General features: G+C 38.2%; 1 protein-coding gene across 9 annotated transcripts in view; it reads left to right on the plus strand.

Annotated features, from left to right (window-relative positions):
• The first annotated feature begins 1600 nt into the window (after positions 1-1600).
• Positions 1601-20643, plus strand: part of TUBGCP5 (tubulin gamma complex component 5) — a 30602-nt gene continuing 11559 nt past the window's right edge. For 3 of the 9 annotated variants that reach the window (XR_015704981.1, XR_015704980.1, XM_087758542.1), the window contains exons 1-18: positions 1601-1827; positions 4882-4935; positions 5014-5122; positions 7223-7319; positions 7922-8032; positions 8590-8669; positions 9170-9305; positions 10347-10464; positions 12254-12343; positions 12891-12984; positions 13289-13535; positions 13740-13942; positions 14681-14796; positions 15994-16262; positions 17252-17450; positions 18913-19101; positions 20051-20233; positions 20514-20598. Coding sequence is in view for 7 of the 9 variants with exons in the window: in XM_087758542.1 (XP_087614668.1) it covers positions 1667-1827; positions 4882-4935; positions 5014-5122; positions 7223-7319; positions 7922-8032; positions 8590-8669; positions 9170-9305; positions 10347-10464; positions 12254-12343; positions 12891-12984; positions 13289-13535; positions 13740-13942; positions 14681-14796; positions 15994-16262; positions 17252-17450; positions 18913-19101; positions 20051-20233; positions 20514-20598 (2541 nt within the window). In the remaining 2 variants the exon portion in view is untranslated. Of the gene's footprint in view, positions 1828-4881; positions 4936-5013; positions 5123-7222; positions 7320-7857; positions 8033-8589; positions 8670-9169; positions 9306-10346; positions 10465-12253; positions 12344-12890; positions 12985-13288; positions 13536-13739; positions 13943-14680; positions 14797-15993; positions 16263-17251; positions 17451-18912; positions 19102-20050; positions 20234-20513; positions 20599-20643 lie in introns of those variants that run through there. The other 6 variants (XM_087758544.1, XM_087758543.1, XM_087758545.1 and 3 more) reach the window with 6 other exon arrangements.

The following is a 20643-nucleotide window of genomic DNA, read 5'->3' on the forward strand; positions in this document are numbered from 1 at the left end:
ATAGAAATGTCTTAATGGAGAAAAGGAATAAAAAAATTTGGCAGGGTGGGTTACAGTCTAATATTTTTTGTCGAGATCAAGCAAGACAAAGCCCAACAATGAAGGATATGACACTTGCAGCACAGCAGGGACTGTTACAGGAATCGGTCAATAATAACATTTCCCACCAATTCAGTTAGTTTCTTTCTAGAGGGAAGCTCACAGCCAGAATGTCCTGGCTTGTATCAGAAATAGTGTGGCCAGCAGGACCAGGGAAGTGATCATCCCCTTGTACTTGGCACTGGTGAGGCCGCACCTCTAACACTGTGTTCAGTTCTGGGCCCCTCACTACAAGAAGGACATCGAGGTGCTGGAGCGTGTCCAAAGAAGGCCAACGAAGCTGGGGAAGGGTCTAGAGCACAAGTCTTATGAGGAGCGGCTGAGGGAGCTGGGGTTGTTTAGTCTGGAGAAGAGGAGGCTGAGGGGAGACCTTATTGCTCTCTACAACTACCTGGAAGGAGGTTGTAGCGAGGTCGGGGTCGGTCTCTTCTCCCAAGTAACAAGGGACAGGACGAGAGGAAACGGCCTCAAGCTGCGCCAGGGCAGGTTTAGGTTGGATATTAGGAAAAACTTCTTCACCGAAAGGGTAGTCAGGCATTGGCACAGGCTGCCCAGGGAAGTGGTTGAGTCTCCATCCCTGGAGGTATTTAAAAGACGGGTAGACGTGGTGCTCGAGGACATGGTTCAGTGGTGGCTTTGGCAGTGCTAAGCTAACGGTTGGACTTGATGATCTTAAGGGTCTTTTCCAACCTTAACGATTCTATGATTCTGTAATGTTGCCCTTGCTGCCGTATAAAACCATAGAGGGTCAAAAGCATTTTAAGCAGCTCAGCAAATGTTTGACATGGAGCTAGCACAAAACTGGTTTCTTACTCCACTCCAAGCATGCACACTCGTGTCCTATGTACCAAATATCCGCTAATGGGTGTTGACACAACTGTGCAAAAGCAGAGGTCCAGCCAGGGAGGAACACACCCCGCTGCCTCAGAAGAGCCGGGTGGCAGCCAGGCCTGTTGGTGCAGGGTGGTCTCAGCAAGATGCTGAAATCCAGTCTTTTAAATAATATGTACTAAGTAAGTACAACTGCAAAGGGTCACAGGGTGGTTGGAATGAGGTGGAGCGCAGAGCCCTTGGGAAAACCTCTGTGTGATGGAGCGTCCCCCCCTAACTAGCCGACTTCTGATCCTCCTTTCAAGACAGGTATTGAGTTCTGCTTTGCTGAAACGAACTCAGCAAGGCAGAGCCAGCCCCAGGCCCTCATCTGGATGGCTACGAGTAGCTGATTACTCATCCCGGGTGATCACGCCTTTATGGGGGCGTTTCCGAGGACAAGTGACATTTCCGTGACAGGAAGGTGCTGCAGAAGGGGGGCCGGAGGCCGGTGCCACCCCAGGCGACTCGGGCCCCCGCCCCGACCCCCCGAGCCCCGGCTCCCGCCACCGAGCGGGGAGGCGACCGGCCGCTTCCCGCCCTCCACATGCGCACGCGCCCTCCCCACCTCCCCCCCGAAGTCTCGGGGGGGGGAGGCTCTCGCGAGAAGCCCGCGGGAAGTCTCGCGAGACGCGCTGACGGGCGGCGCGGAGGGCAGGCTCCCTGGCGCCTCCCGCAGGTGTCGCTCCCGCCGGCCATGGCGGCACCGCTGGTCTCGCCCGGCCACCGCAGCCGGTTCGAGCAGGAGCAGGACCGGGCCGTCCGCGCCCTGGTGCGCAGCGTGACCGGCCTGCCTGAGGAGGAGCTGGGCGGCGGCCGGTTCCAGACGGCGCTGAATTTCGCTTGGTCCAACTTCAGGTCAGCGCCCTCCACCCCCTGCCCCCGGGGAGAAGCTCCGCGGCCGCGGCGGCCCCGCGGTGCCCGTCAGCAGCGGGGCTGGGGGCGATGGAGCGGGCCCCGTCGCCCCGCTCCCGCCGGGGCCCACCGGCGCTGCGGAGGGAGGGAGCCCCCGGCCTGGCCGGGCCCCCCGCTCTGCGCGGAGGGGCCGCCGTGTGGCGTGACCCGCTGCCACCGGCCGCGCTGGAGCCAGGGGCTGCCCTGCGGCTGCTGGGGCGCGGTGCAGGCCGTGTCCCGCCCTGCCCTCCGCGCGGCGTGCGGGGGTGGCGCTGGGGACCGGTAGCGCGTCCCTGTCAGCGGGCCAGTGGCTATCGCTCCGTCACTTTTAAATCTTGGTCTTCTAGGGCTTCCCTCCTGATCCGTAAAAAGGTACTTTTCAGCATCTTCATTTAGCCATCCAGAATTTTGTTTGTTGGAGGGAAGCAAGGAAATAATCATTATCTGTAACGGGCAAATAAAGAGAACTCCACCAAATCGAGATAAAGCTTCTGGCCAAGAATACTGTGCTGCTTATACGAAAGATTATCAGTCTCCAGAAGATAATGTGTTTGGTGTTAGTTGAGCTTGTCATAAACATGGTCTTTATTAACCTGTAATATATATTATCTGTATCCCTTTAATTCTCTTATGCTGCCATCCAAAATGTCCTTACTGAGTTTTGCACGCTGCTTTTTCTGTTATCACAGTTATCGTTTCAGTGTCTGCTGCCAGTTTTTACATGATCTGTTTCCAATTTCCCATACTATCACTAACTGCTGCCTCTTTGGAGTCTTATGTACTTGCTTAACTTCATGCAACAACTACCCAATCCATTTAAAATCAATGCTACTTACATTTTTTTTTTCATGCTGTTTAAATCCATTTTTTGGGGTGAGCAATAGCATCAAGTCAGACTGTGAATCCTAACTACTATCAGGCTAAATAAGACTCTTTTAATAACCAAATAGCCATTGGTCAACAGCAAAGGTGAGTCTGAGGCGTGGGAGAGCTGGGCATGACCTGTAGCTGGTGTTTTCACAAGTTCAACTCTTTGCTGAGTTTTCAGGATGCTAGTTGTATACATTGGGAATGTAGGAATATGGTACTAGTAACTGCTGTCTCCCTGTGTTCTTTATATTTACCAGAAGTATTTTGTGTAATGCATCATAGGATTGTGTTTATTGGTTTTGTAGCTGCATCAAAATAGTTGCTTCTAACAGTCGTTATTCTGAGTCTGCAGATTGGTAATGGTAGCAGGGTTTCCTGAGCCAGGTAGATGCACCCTGTCTTCCATCTCCTCTTGTGACATCTCTCCCTGTTTCAATGACCCAGTTGCTTGTGTAGCTCTGTGCTCTTTTAGATTGGGGAGTTGTTCGGTTGGGTTTTTTCTGAAAAACAGAAGGGCAGGAAAACAGAGAGGGTGATGCAGAGTTGACAGTAAACTGTTTTCACAGGGAGGGTTGGGAAGAGGAAGGTTTTTACGCCAGAATTGTTGTCTAAGAAACGTGCGTTAAACTTCAGCCTGAGGTTGACTAATATTGTATTTCCAAACTGTGAGACCTTAGGTTGTAGCAGAAGCTCTCTTTAGTTTCAAGGTTGTGAAACTTGTGGTTTGTATTGTTAGATTTGATGATGTTTCTATGCTGTAGTTCTCAAGTTCATCTGTTTCTTTCCATGCAGCACACTAGTCTTCTTCTATTCGTGATGTTCCCAACTTGCCTAAAAAATAGATACTTTTTTGTTTGTATGTGTTAGGATCATTAATTAAAGCTTTAAGTAATTGTAGACTAAAGGAAGTTCACTACTAACTTCCCTTCAGCTTAATTTTTCTTTTCAGTGCAGATTCTTTTTTTATTGTTGTCATTCCAGTCTGTTTTTCTGAATCTTCCGTTTCTTGTACTTGCCACCATTTTCCATTTGAAGTAACGATTTCCTATGTAAGCTAATGTGCTGTAATAAATGAGATAAGCTATATTTTCTTAACCTAAATGTCAGCTATGTAGTTAATGTTACATTTTATTATGCTTTTGTTCCAAAGCCTTGCACACAGATGAAATCAGACTAATGAGTCTGTAGTTAACAAAGTAATTTTTTCTTTTCTTTAATACAGGCATGCCTTCATCCTCCAGTGATACTTATTAAAAATCCTTACTACCTGCTTACGGTTTCATTTTCTAGTTTATTACTTTGACATTGAGGTGATTTTAGATTGTCTTTCCAATTCAGTCTATTTAGCTTAACTTGTGCTCTTAGTTCAGATCCAGTAGTTTTCATTTCTGTCTGTGGTCATGAGAGTTTTACCCCTGTGTCCTGTACAGTAGTTGCTGGAAGCTGAGGCAAAATACTAGGTTGGCTTTGAGGGCCTACATATAGAGTATCTTGACCTTCCTTGTGCTCACTGCTGTCACATCCCATTCCCTGTTTTTTCTCTCTATATAACTGAAGAACCTTATTCATATTCTAATTTCTTCTGCAAAGTCCATCTTGGCTTTCACGAGTTCTCATTTTGTCCCTATGCATGCTACCTTTGGTGGTATATCTTTATTTTGGTTAAGCTCTCTTTTCTTTTAGGCACTTTTTTTTACTATTTATAAAGGAGCTTCATTTGGGTTTAGAGGCCTTCCCATGTGGGTGTTTGTTTTGCCTCTGCTTGTGATGCAAGTTCCAGATAATTTTTGTGCTTTTGACACATGCCTTTGACAATATAGTTCTTGATCTCCTCTCTCCACTTGCCTTAACTGACAGTGTACTTCAATTGCTTAGTTTGCTGATACAGTAGTAATTTTCCATTCAGCTTTAAAGTACTGGTTAAATGTAACCTGCATTCCGTTTTTCCGTCTTTAAGGTCAATTGTAGTTAATCCTTCTTGAGCTAAGAGACACTGAGATTAAATTTTGTTGATGCTTAACGCTGTTGCTGAATTAAGCATGCATTATTAAACTAATAATGTTGTCCTCATATATGTAAATCAGCTTTATTTTCTTCCTTACTTAAGCTTCCTTTTTAAACATATTCTAATACAGATTTCTTACACAGATTTCACCGTTTTCTTGATGTGAACAGTCACAAAGTAGAGAGGACGATAGAAGGGTAAGTTTTATGCTTATGGATTAATAATGCATTAGTTAACTTTTTTTGAAGCTTTTTTTATACTATTTTTGTTATTAGAATACATGAAAAATTGATAGTTCATTCTGACCTTGGAAAAGCTGCAAGCTGGAAAAGACTAACAGAAAAATTTCTAAACTCGCCACTCCCAAGTATTGAAGAAACAAAGGTATGTCTGTTGCAACTTCCTTGCTCTTTTTTTCCAGCACTCTTGCGTTTATGCTGGTGAAGGGGACTTCAGTCATAATGTTGTGTTGGAAATTTCAGATGACTTAGTGGGGTTTGCAGTTGCTGTTCAGGTCATGGATTTTCAGGGTTGTATTGTTTACTTTCCACGTTTATTTCAGAAATGTATTTATTGTCTTGTCAGGGTTTCAGCATGCAGCTTCATGACTTAAAGGACATCTTGTTGCAGAGCAGATGTTTTATGGTCAACATCGTACAAATGTTATAGCTAGAATCTAGATGAATCTAGATTCCTGTCTGCTCTAAAACAATGGCAAACTGAGCAGTTCTTACTCTTTGCCCAGTTTTTTTACCTTAAGTAATGCATCTGGACATTTTGATTTTAGTATTTCCAAATGGAGTTCTCCTGCCCTGTAGCTTCCTTATTGAGGCTATGTATGTATTTCATCTTTGATACACTGTGTATCAAATCAGTTTAGGATATGGACTGGATAGATATGGCAAAAGTTGTCTCACGTAGACACTTTCCAGTGTGGTAGTTTAATAATGACTTTCATCTTTGAAAACTGAAACTTCCTGTTATTGGGAAATTTAACCTTGTGATTTAAGAGGTGTTGCTCCATATAATGATATTCTTTAATAGGGCTGTGTGTTCTGAGTTGTAGTCCGATTTTACTTCTCATTGAACTGACATTTACCTTTCTTTGCACTGTTTTAGGTTTACTCTAATTTGTGGGGAAAACCCTGGAACCCTCAATAGCTTACACATGTCTTCAGTTATTATACTGTACGCTGTAGATTTTTGAAAAGTAGCTTTAGTTGTCCTTGTTTTGAGAGTCGAATAAAATTAAAACCAAACAAACCAAACCAAAACCCACTGAATACTTGAATGTTACAAGCATCCTAAGATTTGAAAGAGCCTTTTTTTCTTCTCCCCCACCCCCCTTTTGAAAATGCAACTGGGGTATAGCTGGAGGTAGCTAATAGCTCATATTTGGGAAGTTAAACTGCATTTAGCTTTTAGCCATGGCATGTAACTGGGAAGATTCTTTATCAGTTTTAGGACTGGTAAGTGAAACACCAGCTCACACATGTGATTCTGTCAATGACCTACTGGTGTTCTTTGACAAACTCTTGTAGAGTCAGTTATGTTCAGTAGGAACATATTGTATTCCATATATACTAGATGAGTATGATGCTGCTTTATCAGAAATTTGAAGTTTTTTTTTTTAAAGTACAAGTGGATCTCATTCTGAAACAGCTTTGTAAGTGTGTGTATGTATGTGTCAAAGTATATAGGATGTAGATAGCAGAATCTCCACGTGTCTAGATATGAAATCGTCTGCTGAAGAACTTTGGAAAGCTAGAATCGGGCCAAAGAAAAATCTTTCTTTAGTAAGAAATGATTGTGCTGTAAGCAGATAGCAAGGAACAGACCATAACACAAATCTCTGCCACTTACCAGTGCTGGCACAGTATTCTAACCTGATTGAAGGCCTCTGTTTCACAGCGGCATTAGTGTACAATATTGGAGTTAAAGACGCATCCTTAATGCTTTGTGCAGATTTTCAGATGAGGGAAGATAATGTGAACATGATATAAAAATGTAGCGATTTTAGTAAAGTGTTTTAGCTAACTTCATTTTAGCCTGTGTTTGAAATAATAAGCCGGATAAGGATAAGGGAACCTAAGACTTGGTTTCCTGCAGGCCCGTTGCCGGTGTCCTTCCGCCTCATCCATGTTAATGCAGCTGTCCATTATCCCTTGTCCTCTGGTGACTTCTTACTTTCACAGTACCTCAGGGTTGCTCTTATCTCTTTTCCATGTTCTCTGCTTATCAACTCAGTAAGAGGCAGCTTATGCTGTGGCTACTTTTGAAGTATTTGTATATTGATTAGTTAATTAGTAGGCAAAAGAGAATGGATAACATTCACTGTCATGTTGCAGATGTTGTTTTTGTAATTCAGGACTGGGAAATGGGAATTAATGGAGAGCATTCCTGCAGATAATAGGCCGAGTTTGTTCCTAGCCAAAATCTTTTGGATCACTTACTGACTTGCCTTTTTTTTAATGTTTTTTAAAGACAGATACACACTATTCCATACTGTCTCTTCTGTTGTGTTTGTCTGATTCTCCATCCAACACCACCTATGTGGAAAAACCAAGAGTCAAACAAGTGGGTAAGTTTACAAGATGCTTATATTGCTAATGAAAGATACAATCCATTAACACAGTCTGTTAAGAAGGACATTTTTCCTCTCCATTTCATTATCTCCTTCACTTCAAGGTGCTTTATTGATTGTCTTTTTATGATTTATACATTTAAAATAGCCTGCAAATCTTTCCTACCCCCATTTATGTTGCATCGCCTCATTAAGTTTTCCAGCCACCAAAGTACCTCGGGAGCTCTTTTTGCCTTGTACCGCTATCACTTACTAATGTTCTCCACCAGTTCAGCAGTGCTTACATGCTCAAAGACAGACAACGGGTTTCTATCCTCAGTCTCTGTCTTGCACCTCAATAGGAGGTCTGTTGAAACAGCTTTGGTGATGTAAATTCCGATGTTCCCTATGTAGTCAAGGAAAGGGAGATACCTTTGAAGGTTTCCAGAGGGAGGTCCCAGCTGCGTGCTTTCTAAAGTGGGACTGTTTCACTCAGTGCCTAAAAATGAGGCTTGTGCTTAAGTTTGAGTGGATGCCATCCCCCATTTGTTTACAGTGTTGTATCATAGACTGAAAGAAGACTATTTCAGACTAACCTAAAGAAAATCTTGCATCTTAAGATTCCTTTTTGAATGATCTCTGCACATTCCCTCGGCGGTGTTTTGAATGCACTTTCAGCCCATTCCAGGAATGTGAATATGAAGAGGTTATCTCAAACAACACTAATTACAGTTGAGTAAGCTTCATGTTTAAGATATAATATATTGTAAGTGTGATTGTTATTTTTGAAGTATTACACATCACATCATGGATATGTGGTGTCTTTTTTGGAGATTAAGACAGTTCTTGCTTTATGTTGTTTACAGTCCAAGATCCTTGTCCGTATGTAAATTATACGTTTAGAATGTTTCCACGGAGCTAAATGAGACTAGTCACAATAAGTGATATGTTGCATTCTTGCATGTTTTTCCAGGATTGAAGCATAGGGTAGTGTAACATAATACAGATAAATGTGTTGATGGCACGCTATGTTGCATATTTTGCGTTTCTAAGCAATGGAATTGAGAATTAATAACTAAGGAATATACATGGTTGATACGTCACAATTTACATGTCATGTTGAAAGTGTATAACCTTGTTAAAGGAACAGTGGTGTAACCGTAAGTGGAAGGGAACGCCTTTTGTTTTAGATTTAGAGTAACAAGGTAATTTTAACTTTGGAAATGTTTTTAGAGGAAAAGTCAGAGTTATATCATACTTACTATTTTTATATTTATACTTCTCTTAGAAAAGGAAGAAGAATTTGATTGGGGAAAGTATCTGATGGAAGGAGAAGAAATTTACTTTGGCCCAGGCGTAGATACACCAGTAAGTAATTTCTTAAGATAAAAAAAGCCAAACTGTATAAACCATTTTGAAGTATGTTAGAGACTTGGTTGAGTTGTCCTACTTTGTATGCTCTGCATGTTGATTCCCGCAGAGTTCCCTAATACGTTGCTTCTTACTTAATTCCATGAAACGCACACAGACCCAAGCAGAGTAACAGTAGTACAAATGCTTTTGTTTTTCACCATGTCTTGACTTAGTCCTGCAACTAAACTGCCTCCTTCTGCTGGCCCCTGCCTGCTCCTAATCAGAACTTGCTGTAGTTTTGTGATCTCTTCCAGTTCTCTCATTTGTCCGGTTATTAATGTTATGTGTGACTTAAACCAGTCTCTGGTAGACAGTTATGTTAGTCTTAGTGTCCTGAATTTACTTTACAGTGGAAGAAAGAAGAGAATAGTTTATGTTTAGCTTGAATAGGAATTGAATATAGATCTACCTGTGATGTTGTACTGAAGTGTACTGGGTTTTGTTGCACTTAATAGGATTGGTCTGGAGAAAGTGAAGAGGAGGAAGACACTCAGCCTTTGAGCAGGGAGGACTCGGGTATTCAAGTAGACAGGACACCTTTAGAAGACCAAGATCCAAATAAGAAAACAGTACCTAATGTTTCCTGGAAAGGTTAGAATAAGCTATAATGCTTCTGATATAGGCATACATACTCAAATTTAGTAAGCTAATGCAGCTTTATTTATTATTCTTCAGTGAGGTATTGTGTTTTAGACCTATAATTGTAGTTTTAAGGTGCAGCTGATTGTTCACTGCTGCTTTTTTTATTTTTAACAGTAAAGAAGCAATATGGAAGGTTTGATATGATTTCTGTTTTTGCTAATGGAGAAGGAGTCTGTTTATTTCTGTGGAAATATACATGGATATTCCAATATAGAAATGAAAACTTACACAGTAAATGTAGCATGTAGTTGTATGGATATAATGTCAATTTTTATTATTAAGTATCAGAATGCTGAAACAAAAGCTGGTTGACAACAGAAACAGTTGACATAGTTCTGGGTATGAAGCGTTGTTGAAAAAAATAGTTTTATGTAATTAAAACACTAGTGGCTTACTCTTGAATAGCTTCAGGGAGTATTAACTGTAGCTATATATTTTTGCATAAATATTGTAGGATACAGGATACCTTGTATAAGAAGACTGCATAATATTCCTATGTTTTATAAGCAGTAGCTATCTAACTGGGATTAGGTAGAGTTTTCTCGATAATCAAATTTAAGAAAAAAACATTTTTAGGTAATGTACTAAATGCATAGTAAAAAGGAACAGAGTGACAAAGTTTGTGATATTTGGCAGTCTGTTTTTTAAGTCAGCTTGGTTTTGTATATATCATTTGAGAATTGTCTGAGACAGAAACACATTTTCCAAGGAAGAATTGGAAGCTACATACATCTCCAAGTTTATTTTTTAGGACTTTTGCAGCTTTTAAGAGATGAGGCATTTCTGCATAGATTAATTTGTATGGTATGATGATGGTATCATATATATATGAGCGCAGTAAAGTGTATATAGTTGTAAATAGTAACTTATTTGAAAAGATCTGTGATTCTGCAGTTGAGCAGATAGGCTTATTAATAACTTTTCCCTGTGTTTTGTAATAATTTCCTGAATAAATAAAAATACCTCACCGACTGTCACATGTTTTCACAGTCGGTGAACCTGATGCCCGCAGCTGGCTGGAGCAGCATGTAGTTCCTCAGTACTGGACAGGAAGAGCTCCCCGCTTTTCACATAGTTTGCACTTACATTCCAACCTAGCTGCAGTCTGGTAAGAAAACAGTATCACTTACATATTCCTTACTGGCATATAATGCTAAATAATGACTTTAAGCATCTTTACTGTGGAAGCATAAAGATAGTATAGTTATTACTGATTTAGTTAAAAACAGAATTAAAAGGATGCGAATTAGTGAGATGAACAGACAAGCTGTTTTTTCTATTTACAGATTCTTTTCCTTTTATTTAGTTTTTATTATGTTTGTTGTGTCAGAGAGAGGGTTTTCCTTTTTCAAGGAAGCAAATCTTATTGTTGAATTTTGTTTGGGTTAACCCTTACGAAGGTCTCTGAAGAACTAATACAGGTGGGTTATAAGTGGTCTTGGAAGTGAGGAGTTCCGTGAAGTTTAATTTTTTCTTTGTTTTTGGTGCCTCCCCTACAAAGTTAGTCTTAAACAGATTTTGTGTGGGGGAGGAACATAGAGCAGTATATCATTGTTATCTGCTGTGGTTTTGGAAAAAAAAAGGGGAAGGAAGTTCAATTGGAGAGAAAGAAAAAAAAAAAGCCTGATTCTTCCTTCTGTCCCAAATTCGGATGTATCAGTACTGCAGTAATACAGATCATTAGATTTGTCTTTGGTTCCTTAATTTAATTAATTTCTTAATCAAGGAGTTAAATTTATTTTAGTGTCAGTTGATTATCCAGCCAGTTATGAACCAAAATTTACAGTGAATATTAGAAAATCAGTAACATAAATAAAGCAGCACTGTTTCTGTTGCAATGTTGTTAGCAGATTTATGTTTTTTTTATATATATATATATATATGTGTGTGTGTGTGTGTATGATATATAACCAGTATTACTTAATTTGGATTTTTTAATTTTGAACATGATTACATAAATTTTGCCACTGATGATATTAACGAGTCAAAATATTACAAATGTGAATAATCGTTCTATACTTCACTAGAATATGAAAAATACTGTGGAAGGTTTACAAAGAATTGCATAACAGGATCATAAGGGAAAGCTTTTAGGTGGCTGTGAGAGTTACCATTTCTTAAGTAAACTTTTGGGCTAAAGTGTGAATTTTCCTATACGGGTTAGGGAAATTGATATTTTACTTTTTAGCTTAGTATTTTTAACAGAAAGTAACTCAATTTTCACAGCATTGAATGAGAAATAATAAAATAATGAAGGATCAAGAATTTAAAAACCAAAACCCAAAACAACGCAGATTCAGTACTTCAGGTATTTGCTGCTTAATTGCTTGTATTGCTGTGTACGACTGGATGATATTTGAATGCTTTCCATAGTATTTTGCTTAACAATATGAAAACAAACTCTGCTTTTGTTTATATATTTAAAATGCCCACATGAACATGGAATCTACTCAGATATAATTAGAACAAAACTGAACCTTAAGATTATTTTGCTCTCTACAACTACCTGAAAGGAGGTTGTAGCGAGGTGGGGGTCGGTCTCTTCTCCCAAGTAACAAATGATAGGACGAGAGGAAACGGCCTCAAGCTGTGCCAGGGGAAGTTTAGGTTGGATATTAGGAAAAACTTCACCGAAAGGGTAGTCAGGCACTGGAACAGGCTGCCCAGGGAAATGGGTAAGTCTCCATCCCTGGAGGTATTTAAAAGATGTGTGGATGTGGTGCTTGAGGACGTGGTTTAGTAGTGGCCTTGGCAGTGCTAGGTTTAGGGTTAGACTCGATGATCTTAAGGGTCTTTTCCAACCTTAATGATTCTATGATTACTGCTTCATCTTTACTTTCAGGTGATTCAGCTGTTATTTCAGCCATTAAATTTTTTTCATTTCCTTTTTTTCTAAGGGACCACCACTTGTACACCAGTGATCCTTTATATGTGCCAGAAGAGAGAACGCTAGTCACCGAAACTCAGGTTATACGGGAAACTCTTTGGTAAGAGCAACATCACAAAGCTTGCATTTTAACTTTTAGTATTTCTCTCAAGGAAATGAGAGATTTACCTTTGAAGTTGTGTCTGAAGGAAGAGTTATTACTGAGCTTTTACTTTGCACCGTTGCTGACAATAAAGATGATGCTTATGTGTGTTAACCATTCAGATTCACAAAGAAGAAAGTAGCTTGCTACTTTGTGTATGCATTGATTCAAGTCCAACTGTTAAGCGGAACCAACTTGTTCTTATTCTGCCCTTACGGATTTTTAATACAGTGTCCAATTTTAGAAAGTAGATTTGAGTCATCCTACAGCTGGAAATTATCTCAGCTGGAAAGGAACTTCAGGAAACATTTACTTGATGCCAGCGTTTTATTTTTCTTGTTCTAGCAACAACTTAGAGTACCAATAGCATCGTAGTTCGTCCATGGTCCCCTTTTATTTGAAGAAAAGAAACTTTGAGGCAAGGGAGAGCTAATTCTTTTAATAATTATATAATTATGAGTCCATTAAGGGGGAAAAATTGCTACTCTTTTTGTTTCTTTTCAAGGCTACTTTCAGGAGTGAAAAAGCTGTTTATATTTCAGCTGAATGACGGAAAAGTGGCTGTGCGGAATGATATTATTGTAACTCATTTAACCCATGTAAGTTGTTTCTGAATCTTAGCTGAATGTATCTGTCATTAGGAAGATATCATTTGGGAGAATAGGAAATTAAACTGCTTGTGGAAAAATCACATTTCCACAATTGTGTTTTGACTAAATTAAGAACATCTGACTTAATAAAACTGAATGGGCTGTTCCCATAGCTGAAAATGTGATGAAGCGATAGAGATAGCAGAATTTTATTATATTTTAATTCATAGAAATATCTTGTGATTTAATTTTTAGGCTTTATAAAATATAAATTTTTATTAGGTGATTCTAAAAGTATTTTTTTTTTTTCTAGAATTGTCTGAGATCTGTATTGGAACAGATAGCAGCATATGGTCAAGTTGTGTTTAGACTACAGAAGTTTATTGATGAAGTGATGGGACACAGCCCGGAAAGCATAATGCATGGAACAGTTTCCACTCCAAAGAAAACTACCGAAGCCCCGTTCAGAACCTACCAAGCTTTTATGTGGGCCTTGTATAAATATTTCATTAGCTTTAAAGAAGAACTTACTGAAATTGAAAAATGCATAATCAACAAAGGTACAGTGCAAGTGAGATTTTACAAGAGGGGGACACACAAGGAAATTTTTGTGAGAGGAAACATGAAAAACATTATGCAGATACATTTTGAAACTGTGAAAGACGCCATGCTGCGTTTTAAAACCTCATTAATAACATGGACAGAATTTAATTTTATGTTGGATGTTACTTTTATACATCCTTTTTTTTTTTTTCCCCCCCCAGATAAAACAGTCACACTTTCAATAGTAATAGATAAGTTGTCTCCCCGACTGGCACAGCTGAAGGTACTTCACAAAGTTTTCAGCACAGGAGTAGCGGAAGTGCCGCCTGACACTAGAAATGTTGTACGAGCATCTCATCTGCTTAATACCCTCTACAAAGCTATTCTTGAATATGACAGTGTTGGAGAAGCATCTGAGCAAACGGTAGGGGAAATCATTCCTTTCTTAATAGAACGACACACTAGAATATTTAGTAACCTATATTTCTTTATGGTGATGAAGTACACTAGGTTTCAGCTACCAAGGATTGAGGACGAATTTGATAGACATAATGCGTTACTGTTTTCTGACATGAGTTCATTCAGCCTGGACAAAATGAGATTTATGAGATCAGCAGCAGTGTGTTGTTAGGACTGAGGGGAGGAACTGTGGGGAATCAGAGGCCAGAAGCTGTTATGAGAGAATAGCTTTGGAATAGCTTTTCCTCCTTCTATTTCTACAGCTGCATAATTCAGTTAATGCTGAAATGTAGTGTTTTGGGGTTTTACAGTAACTTTTTGATTATACTACTGAAAATATAGTAAGTGTCATTATGTGCTTTTGTTTTCCTGTTTTCTATGTTAAAACCACAGAATGTTTTATGACTATCCCTTACTGTTTAAGAGATGTTAGAGTGAAAAAAATGAAAACTGCTGTTTGGGTCCGACTGCGGTGACAAAAGTAACAAGAGGAAGCATGCACAATGCAGGCTTCCATTAAAACTACTAAAGCTGTAATTTTTAGTTTAACATTTTATCTTTAAAAATCCTTAAGTGTAGTTTATGTATATCTCATAAACTATAATTGCACAATTAAGAGGTTAGGCTTTGCCATATTGCTTCTAATGCTTAGTATAAAAACATTCAGATGCTTTTTCTTCCCCCCCCCCCCCTTTAAATTCAGGTATCCCTTCTGTTCTCTCTCTGGGTTGAAACGGTGAGGCCATACTTACAGACAGTGGATGAGTGGATAGTCCATGGTAATTTGTTTGATCCTGCAAAGGAATTTATCATTCAGAGGTAGGGATGCTGATACTGGACACACATAATGCTGTGCAAGTATGAATACAATACCTGCTGTAGAACCTAGGAGATAAAGGGTGACAATAAAAGTAGGTTTTTATGCTTGTTATTTTACTTTAAGTAGAATTAATTTCTTAATCATACTTTTATAAATTGTCTCAAACTTCCTATTAGGGAAATTGCATTAGATATGGAGTCTTAATAGGTATTGTTCTGGAACATAAATCAATTGTTTTATTTTTTCCATCTATAATAAATAATCAGCAGTCTGACTCTGAATGTGTTGACTTTTTTAAAAGCAATTAACCATTTTTCAAAACCAAGACGTTTGCAAAAATTACAAAATTTACTATGCTACATTTTTCTGGTCCCTTTTTTGACAGCTTGAAGTGGAAAGTGAATATAGAAATTAGAATTTTGGCTCGTAATTACAAATCCATTTCCCCCTATCTGCCAAATTTAATTGAACTTCTGTCTGTTAAGGCAGGTCAAGGTGAGCATGAACTAAGAGAACAGCTCTAGTACTGTTGTAATAAATCCTTAGTAGCTGAGATCTTTAACATCCTTATTATGTCCTACTTGACTTTTCTTTCTGTGGTTCTGTAGTTGTGTTTTCAGTGCTACCAACAGGGGTGTTTTCAACTTTTATTTATATTTGTGCTTCATTTTAATGACCTAATTTAGGTTGTTTTCCATCTGACTTCAAAGACCGACCTGTGTATCTGATGTAAACAACACAAAAAAGCAAAGTGAACTAAGAATTGAGTTTCACCTACTCAAGAATTTTTCAGGTTTCCCAGTAGTAGTTGCTTCATTCTGGGTTTTAAATAAAGCTGCAAGTCAATCACTAATCATTTTGTTATTAAGGTTGCATGCCACTGTGAACAGTTAACTTCCTGGACAAATTTAATTATAATTATAATTACTATTTGCCTTGTTTGGGGGATTTATTGGGTTATACAATTGTTTTGTCTCCTCTGAGCAGATTCTTTATCCTGCTAAAGCTGTCATCCTTTCTAGAGGTGTCTACATACTTTGTGATATGAATCAGCTTGTTTTACGTAGTTTTGAAAGTGCTTCTTGACTGTTCTAAGAGAAAGGCAAAGCGTAGAGCAAAGATGATATGCATCTTCTAGTAATGAAGTTTCATCTTTTGAAAAGAGAAATATTCAACAGCTTTTTATTTCTTCGCAGGAACAAAAACGTTCCAGTTAATCACAGAGATTTTTGGTATGCTACCTACACATTATATAGCGTGTCAGAGAAGACGGAGAATGAAGAGAAGATGAGTGATAATGCCAGTGCCAGTTCTGGCAGTGATCAGGCCCCTTCAAGCAGGCAACACACTATGGTCTCTTTTCTGAAACCTGTGCTAAAGCAAATCATCATGGCTGGAAAATCCATGCAGCTGTTGAAGAATCTCCAATGCAAAGATGGCTCTCCGCAGCAGGCCGCGTCAAGAGGTGAGGTGTCAGTTTGTGGACTGTCATGCCTCAGGGTATCTAACAGTATGGGTGTATTTTTTATAGCAGTGTTTCCATAGTTTTAGAATAATATAACGCTCTGTATTGAGTGTCAGTATCATGGTTGGTAACTTCAGGTCTGATTGAAAACACTTATTCTTCCAATGCAAACAAGTGAAAAGAGCAAAGTGAATAAAGACTGAGTGTTCCCTTTGCTTTTTATTGCTTTAAAATTTTCTTAAACTTGTTTTCATGTGCTTGCAAAACATATATTTTTTTTGTTATGAGACAAACGAAAACAGCTGGTATGTTCTAATAGTAAAGCTGTTTTGTTTTAATAAATATTTGTTTTTCCATTACTAAGTGGTTGAATAGTTCTGAGATAGCATGTGGAACTTTTTTTTTTTTTTAAAAAAAAGGTTACTAATACTTAGATGAAAGATATTTGGATATTTAGGATATTTATCTTGAATGATTGTAAAACATGGTACAACAGTGTAACCAATGTTGTGTGTTTTTGTTTTTTTGTTTTGAGGAAACAAAATGCGTTTTTTTTCATTTTGCTGTTTCTTGTTGTTTAGAGGTAGAGATAGTTAAATTACATTGGAGACTCTCTAGGCTTATTTCCCCTTTTGGTGTGAGAATATAATCTGTTCTAGTGAATACTGAAGGGTTGTTTCAGGTGCTAAGAATTAACTGCCTTTGCACCTGAAGGAGGAAGTTCTCTAACAGTTTCAGAAATATTTCGTATTTCAGACACCCATTCAGCAATCCTTTTGAACATATGCCTGACCTTAGGCGTTGGACTAGTCCTACCATTTTAGCAATACTTATTTAAATGTGTATTTGAGTGTTTTCCTGAACAGCGGCCTAAATTTAGTATGTTAAAAGTTAGCAAGTAAATGGTGGACTATGGAGTTCTTCTTTTAGTTCAGATGGTGTTTTCTCTTAGAGCAAAATCTTACCGTGGAATGTGTTGCCCAATTTAGATGCTGAACGGAAGAGTTTGTATACACTGTTCTTGGAATCAGTGCAGTCTCGCCTGCGGCATGGGGAAGAGTCTGTTCCAGATATTATTACAGAACAGCAGGCCACAAAGCAGAGCCTGATAAAGATGCAGTCTATAGCAGAAAGACACTTGGAACTGGATGATGTCCATGACCCACTGCTGGCTATTAATTTTGCCAGGTAAATGAATGATCTTCCTGCTGTGTTGTTGAGAGCAATGTTCTGCCTGGTGACATTTGGTAGACCCAAATTTTTATTGCTGCTTCTGCTGAAAACAAGCAAGCACAGAATAAAGAGGAGCACCAACAATATGACAGAAGCTAAATAAACACTACCGTTGTGCTTAGATAAAAAAAAAAAACCCAAACAATTAAAATCAGTGAAGAATCTGCTACTCGCATCTGTTGGCGTAGAAAATGGGAGTAGTCTTTATTATAACAGGCTTTTAGCAAGTAAGTGTTTTAATAGGGAATGCTGTTGTAGAATCTAAACTTTTAAATGTGTTTTCTTGGGATTTGTACACAATGTTTTTGATTTGCACCGAGTATATTCTTGGAAGAATGCAGCTTCAGTTGTTCTGCGCTTAAATAATTTAACTTCAAAAGCCTTCCAAAATCCATGTTAATTGCATAAAAAAAATTCTTCATTCCTCGTAGTGAGGGAAGTCATATAGAGGTTATAAATGTCTTGGAAATTAGCAGGAAAGAAATTCTGAAACTCTTTACTTATTTTGTGATTACAAATAAGAAACTAGCTATTTATGTTTCTCCTCAATACTAGTTAGTGATTTACATGTTTTCATTTCAGTCATAGGAGGATTTTGGTTTAAAGAAATAATAATTAGTAGTAGCTAAGACTATTACTTGTTCATTGGGACTGTTCTATTTGTCAGAATTGATAGATTAATTCAATGTCTGACTCATCCATTCTATCAAGGCAATAGCTGCTACAAGCCAGGCTTCTTCTTACAATGGATTCAGCTAGTGAGTAGCTTTTTACAAATTATTATAATAATTTGATCCTTTCTGTGACAAAATAATTAAATTTACCAAGTGTAGACTGCAGATACTCTCTTCCCATGATATAGTATTACAGATAATATATAGGGACCCCATATTCAAGGTGCCTCAAATCAATTCTCCGTGTGTGTGATGGGTTTTTTTTTTGTTTGGTTGGTTTTTGGTTTGCTGTTTGGGTTTTGTTGGGTTTTGCTTTTTTGTTGTTGTTCAAATTTTTACTTTGTTTCTTTAATTTTATTTTTCTTTCCTGGGAAGTTAATCTGACTGCTGTATATGCATGATATAGGTTTAAAAGTTCCTATGATAATGGGTGTGTTTATTAAGCTGTATAGTGTTTGAACTTGATGTTGTTTTTCAGAATTATTCCTTGAGCAATTATGTGATTATAGTATACCATCCCATTTTGATATTCTTATTCCTGGTCATACAAAAACAGTATGAAGGATCACTTAATAGGCTTGATAGGTACTATAGTTATGAAACAGCTTTTATTCCTTCTGTACCATATATTTTAGAGCAGAGGATCCAATTTTGATTAAAATTTTGAAGATAGGACATTTTTTGTTTTATATATTGTATGAATTACAAACCTTCTTCCCTAAATAGTTTGTTTTATTTTGAAGATTGTATTTGGAACAGAGTGACTTTCACGAGAAGTTTACTGGTGGGGATGTCTGTGTGGATAGGTCCTCAGAATCCGTGACCTGCCAGACTTTTGAACTGACATTGAGGTCTTGCCTTTATCCGCACATAGACAAGCAATACTTGGAATGCTGTGGTAATCTAATGCAAACTTTAAAGAAGGATTATAGGTAAGAAAGTAGATTTGTTTTTCCAGGACTTTTTTTTTTTTTTTTAATTACCAGTGGTATGCCATACACTAAAAGCTGGAATTTTATCTCGTGTTTCTACTCCAATTTGATAATCAACAATACAATCATTAAGGAGGAAAGGGGGATGTAACATGATAGAATCCTGGGTGAAAACTTGGTCTAGCTTAAATGAACAGCAAAACTATCATTTGTCTTCAGTGGATGTTCAATAGGGAAATTGTTTCAAACAGTACTTTTAATAGTGTTGTCATTTGAAACTGGAAGACAAATTTTATGAAGCTAGAGTGTATTTAATATGAGATTCAGTTATGCTACTATAAAATCTATAGTAGACAAAAGAATATTATGCAGTATTTTTGCATTACTTAAAGTAAAATGGCCTATTCCTTTTACCTTTCAGGTGGTTATAAGTCATCATACTTTTAATCTGTCTGAAATACTTAATTAGTCACAGTTCTTGTGAGAGTTGTAGCGATACTATTCTTCCTACTTTATCAGAGAAGAAAAATCCATATCATAATTTTCTGGGGCTCCATGTTAACGTCTCTTCTTAGACAGAAGTCTCCCTGAAATTGCATCTCCTTCCCTAAGTTCTGTTTAGGGAGAGGGACAGGATTTCCAAACTCTAAGCTATTTCTGAGAATTGCCTAGCCCGTAAGATAGCTGAATACCATGAGCACTTCTGTTGAAGTTAGAGGGGCTGTTCAAGCTTACAGGAAAAAATGGCTTGGTTATTTTGTTTTATTTGAATGTATGTGAAGGCTATCTGAGGGTCAAGCAAAGGATTTACTGTGGACTTCATTAAGTTTGTGTTCAATACTGAGTTCTTGTAGTGAAGAATTTTTAAGATTTTTGTTTCTGTAATAGTTGTCTTTGATTTCACTTGTTTGATTAAGACTGAGGAAATGTTCTGTTTGTCCCTGTTTAGGCTTGTAGAATATTTGCAGGCAATGAGAAACTTTTTCTTGCTTGAAGCTGGAGATACAATGTATGACTTCTATACATCTATTTTTGACAAAATTAGAGAAAAGGAAACTTGGCAGAATGTTGCTTTCTTAAATGTTCAACTTCAAGAAGCAGTTGGGCAACGCTATCCAGATGATAGTGCAAGGTAAAATGCAGAATCCTGCAAAATATAGTTTAGTTACGTTTCTTTCACACTTACCTATACTAATGTACTTAACTTGCATAGTGCAATACTAATTATAGCGTACTCATTAAAAGAATCTGTTTTAATGAAGTTTTGAGCTGTTGTCATCTCTTATACCCAAGTCCACCAGATTAAATCAGACAGTTGGTATTTAGCAATAATAAATAGAAAAAAAAAAGTGACACTAACCACTAATTTAAAACAGATTATCACCAATCAAATCACTTGTTTCCTTGCATAGGTTGTCTATATCATTTGAAAGTGTTGACACAGCAAAGAAGAAACTCCCTGTCCACACCTTAGATGGTTTGACGTTGAGTTACAAGGTAGTGAGTTGATATTGCTATAGTTCTTATTCTAGAACAGATTGG

Source organism: Nipponia nippon, unplaced genomic scaffold (assembly GCF_047370975.1).
Source record: "Nipponia nippon isolate SJK-2023a ecotype South Korea unplaced genomic scaffold, ASM4737097v1 scaffold_2, whole genome shotgun sequence".
Lineage (NCBI taxonomy): Eukaryota > Metazoa > Chordata > Aves > Pelecaniformes > Threskiornithidae > Nipponia > Nipponia nippon.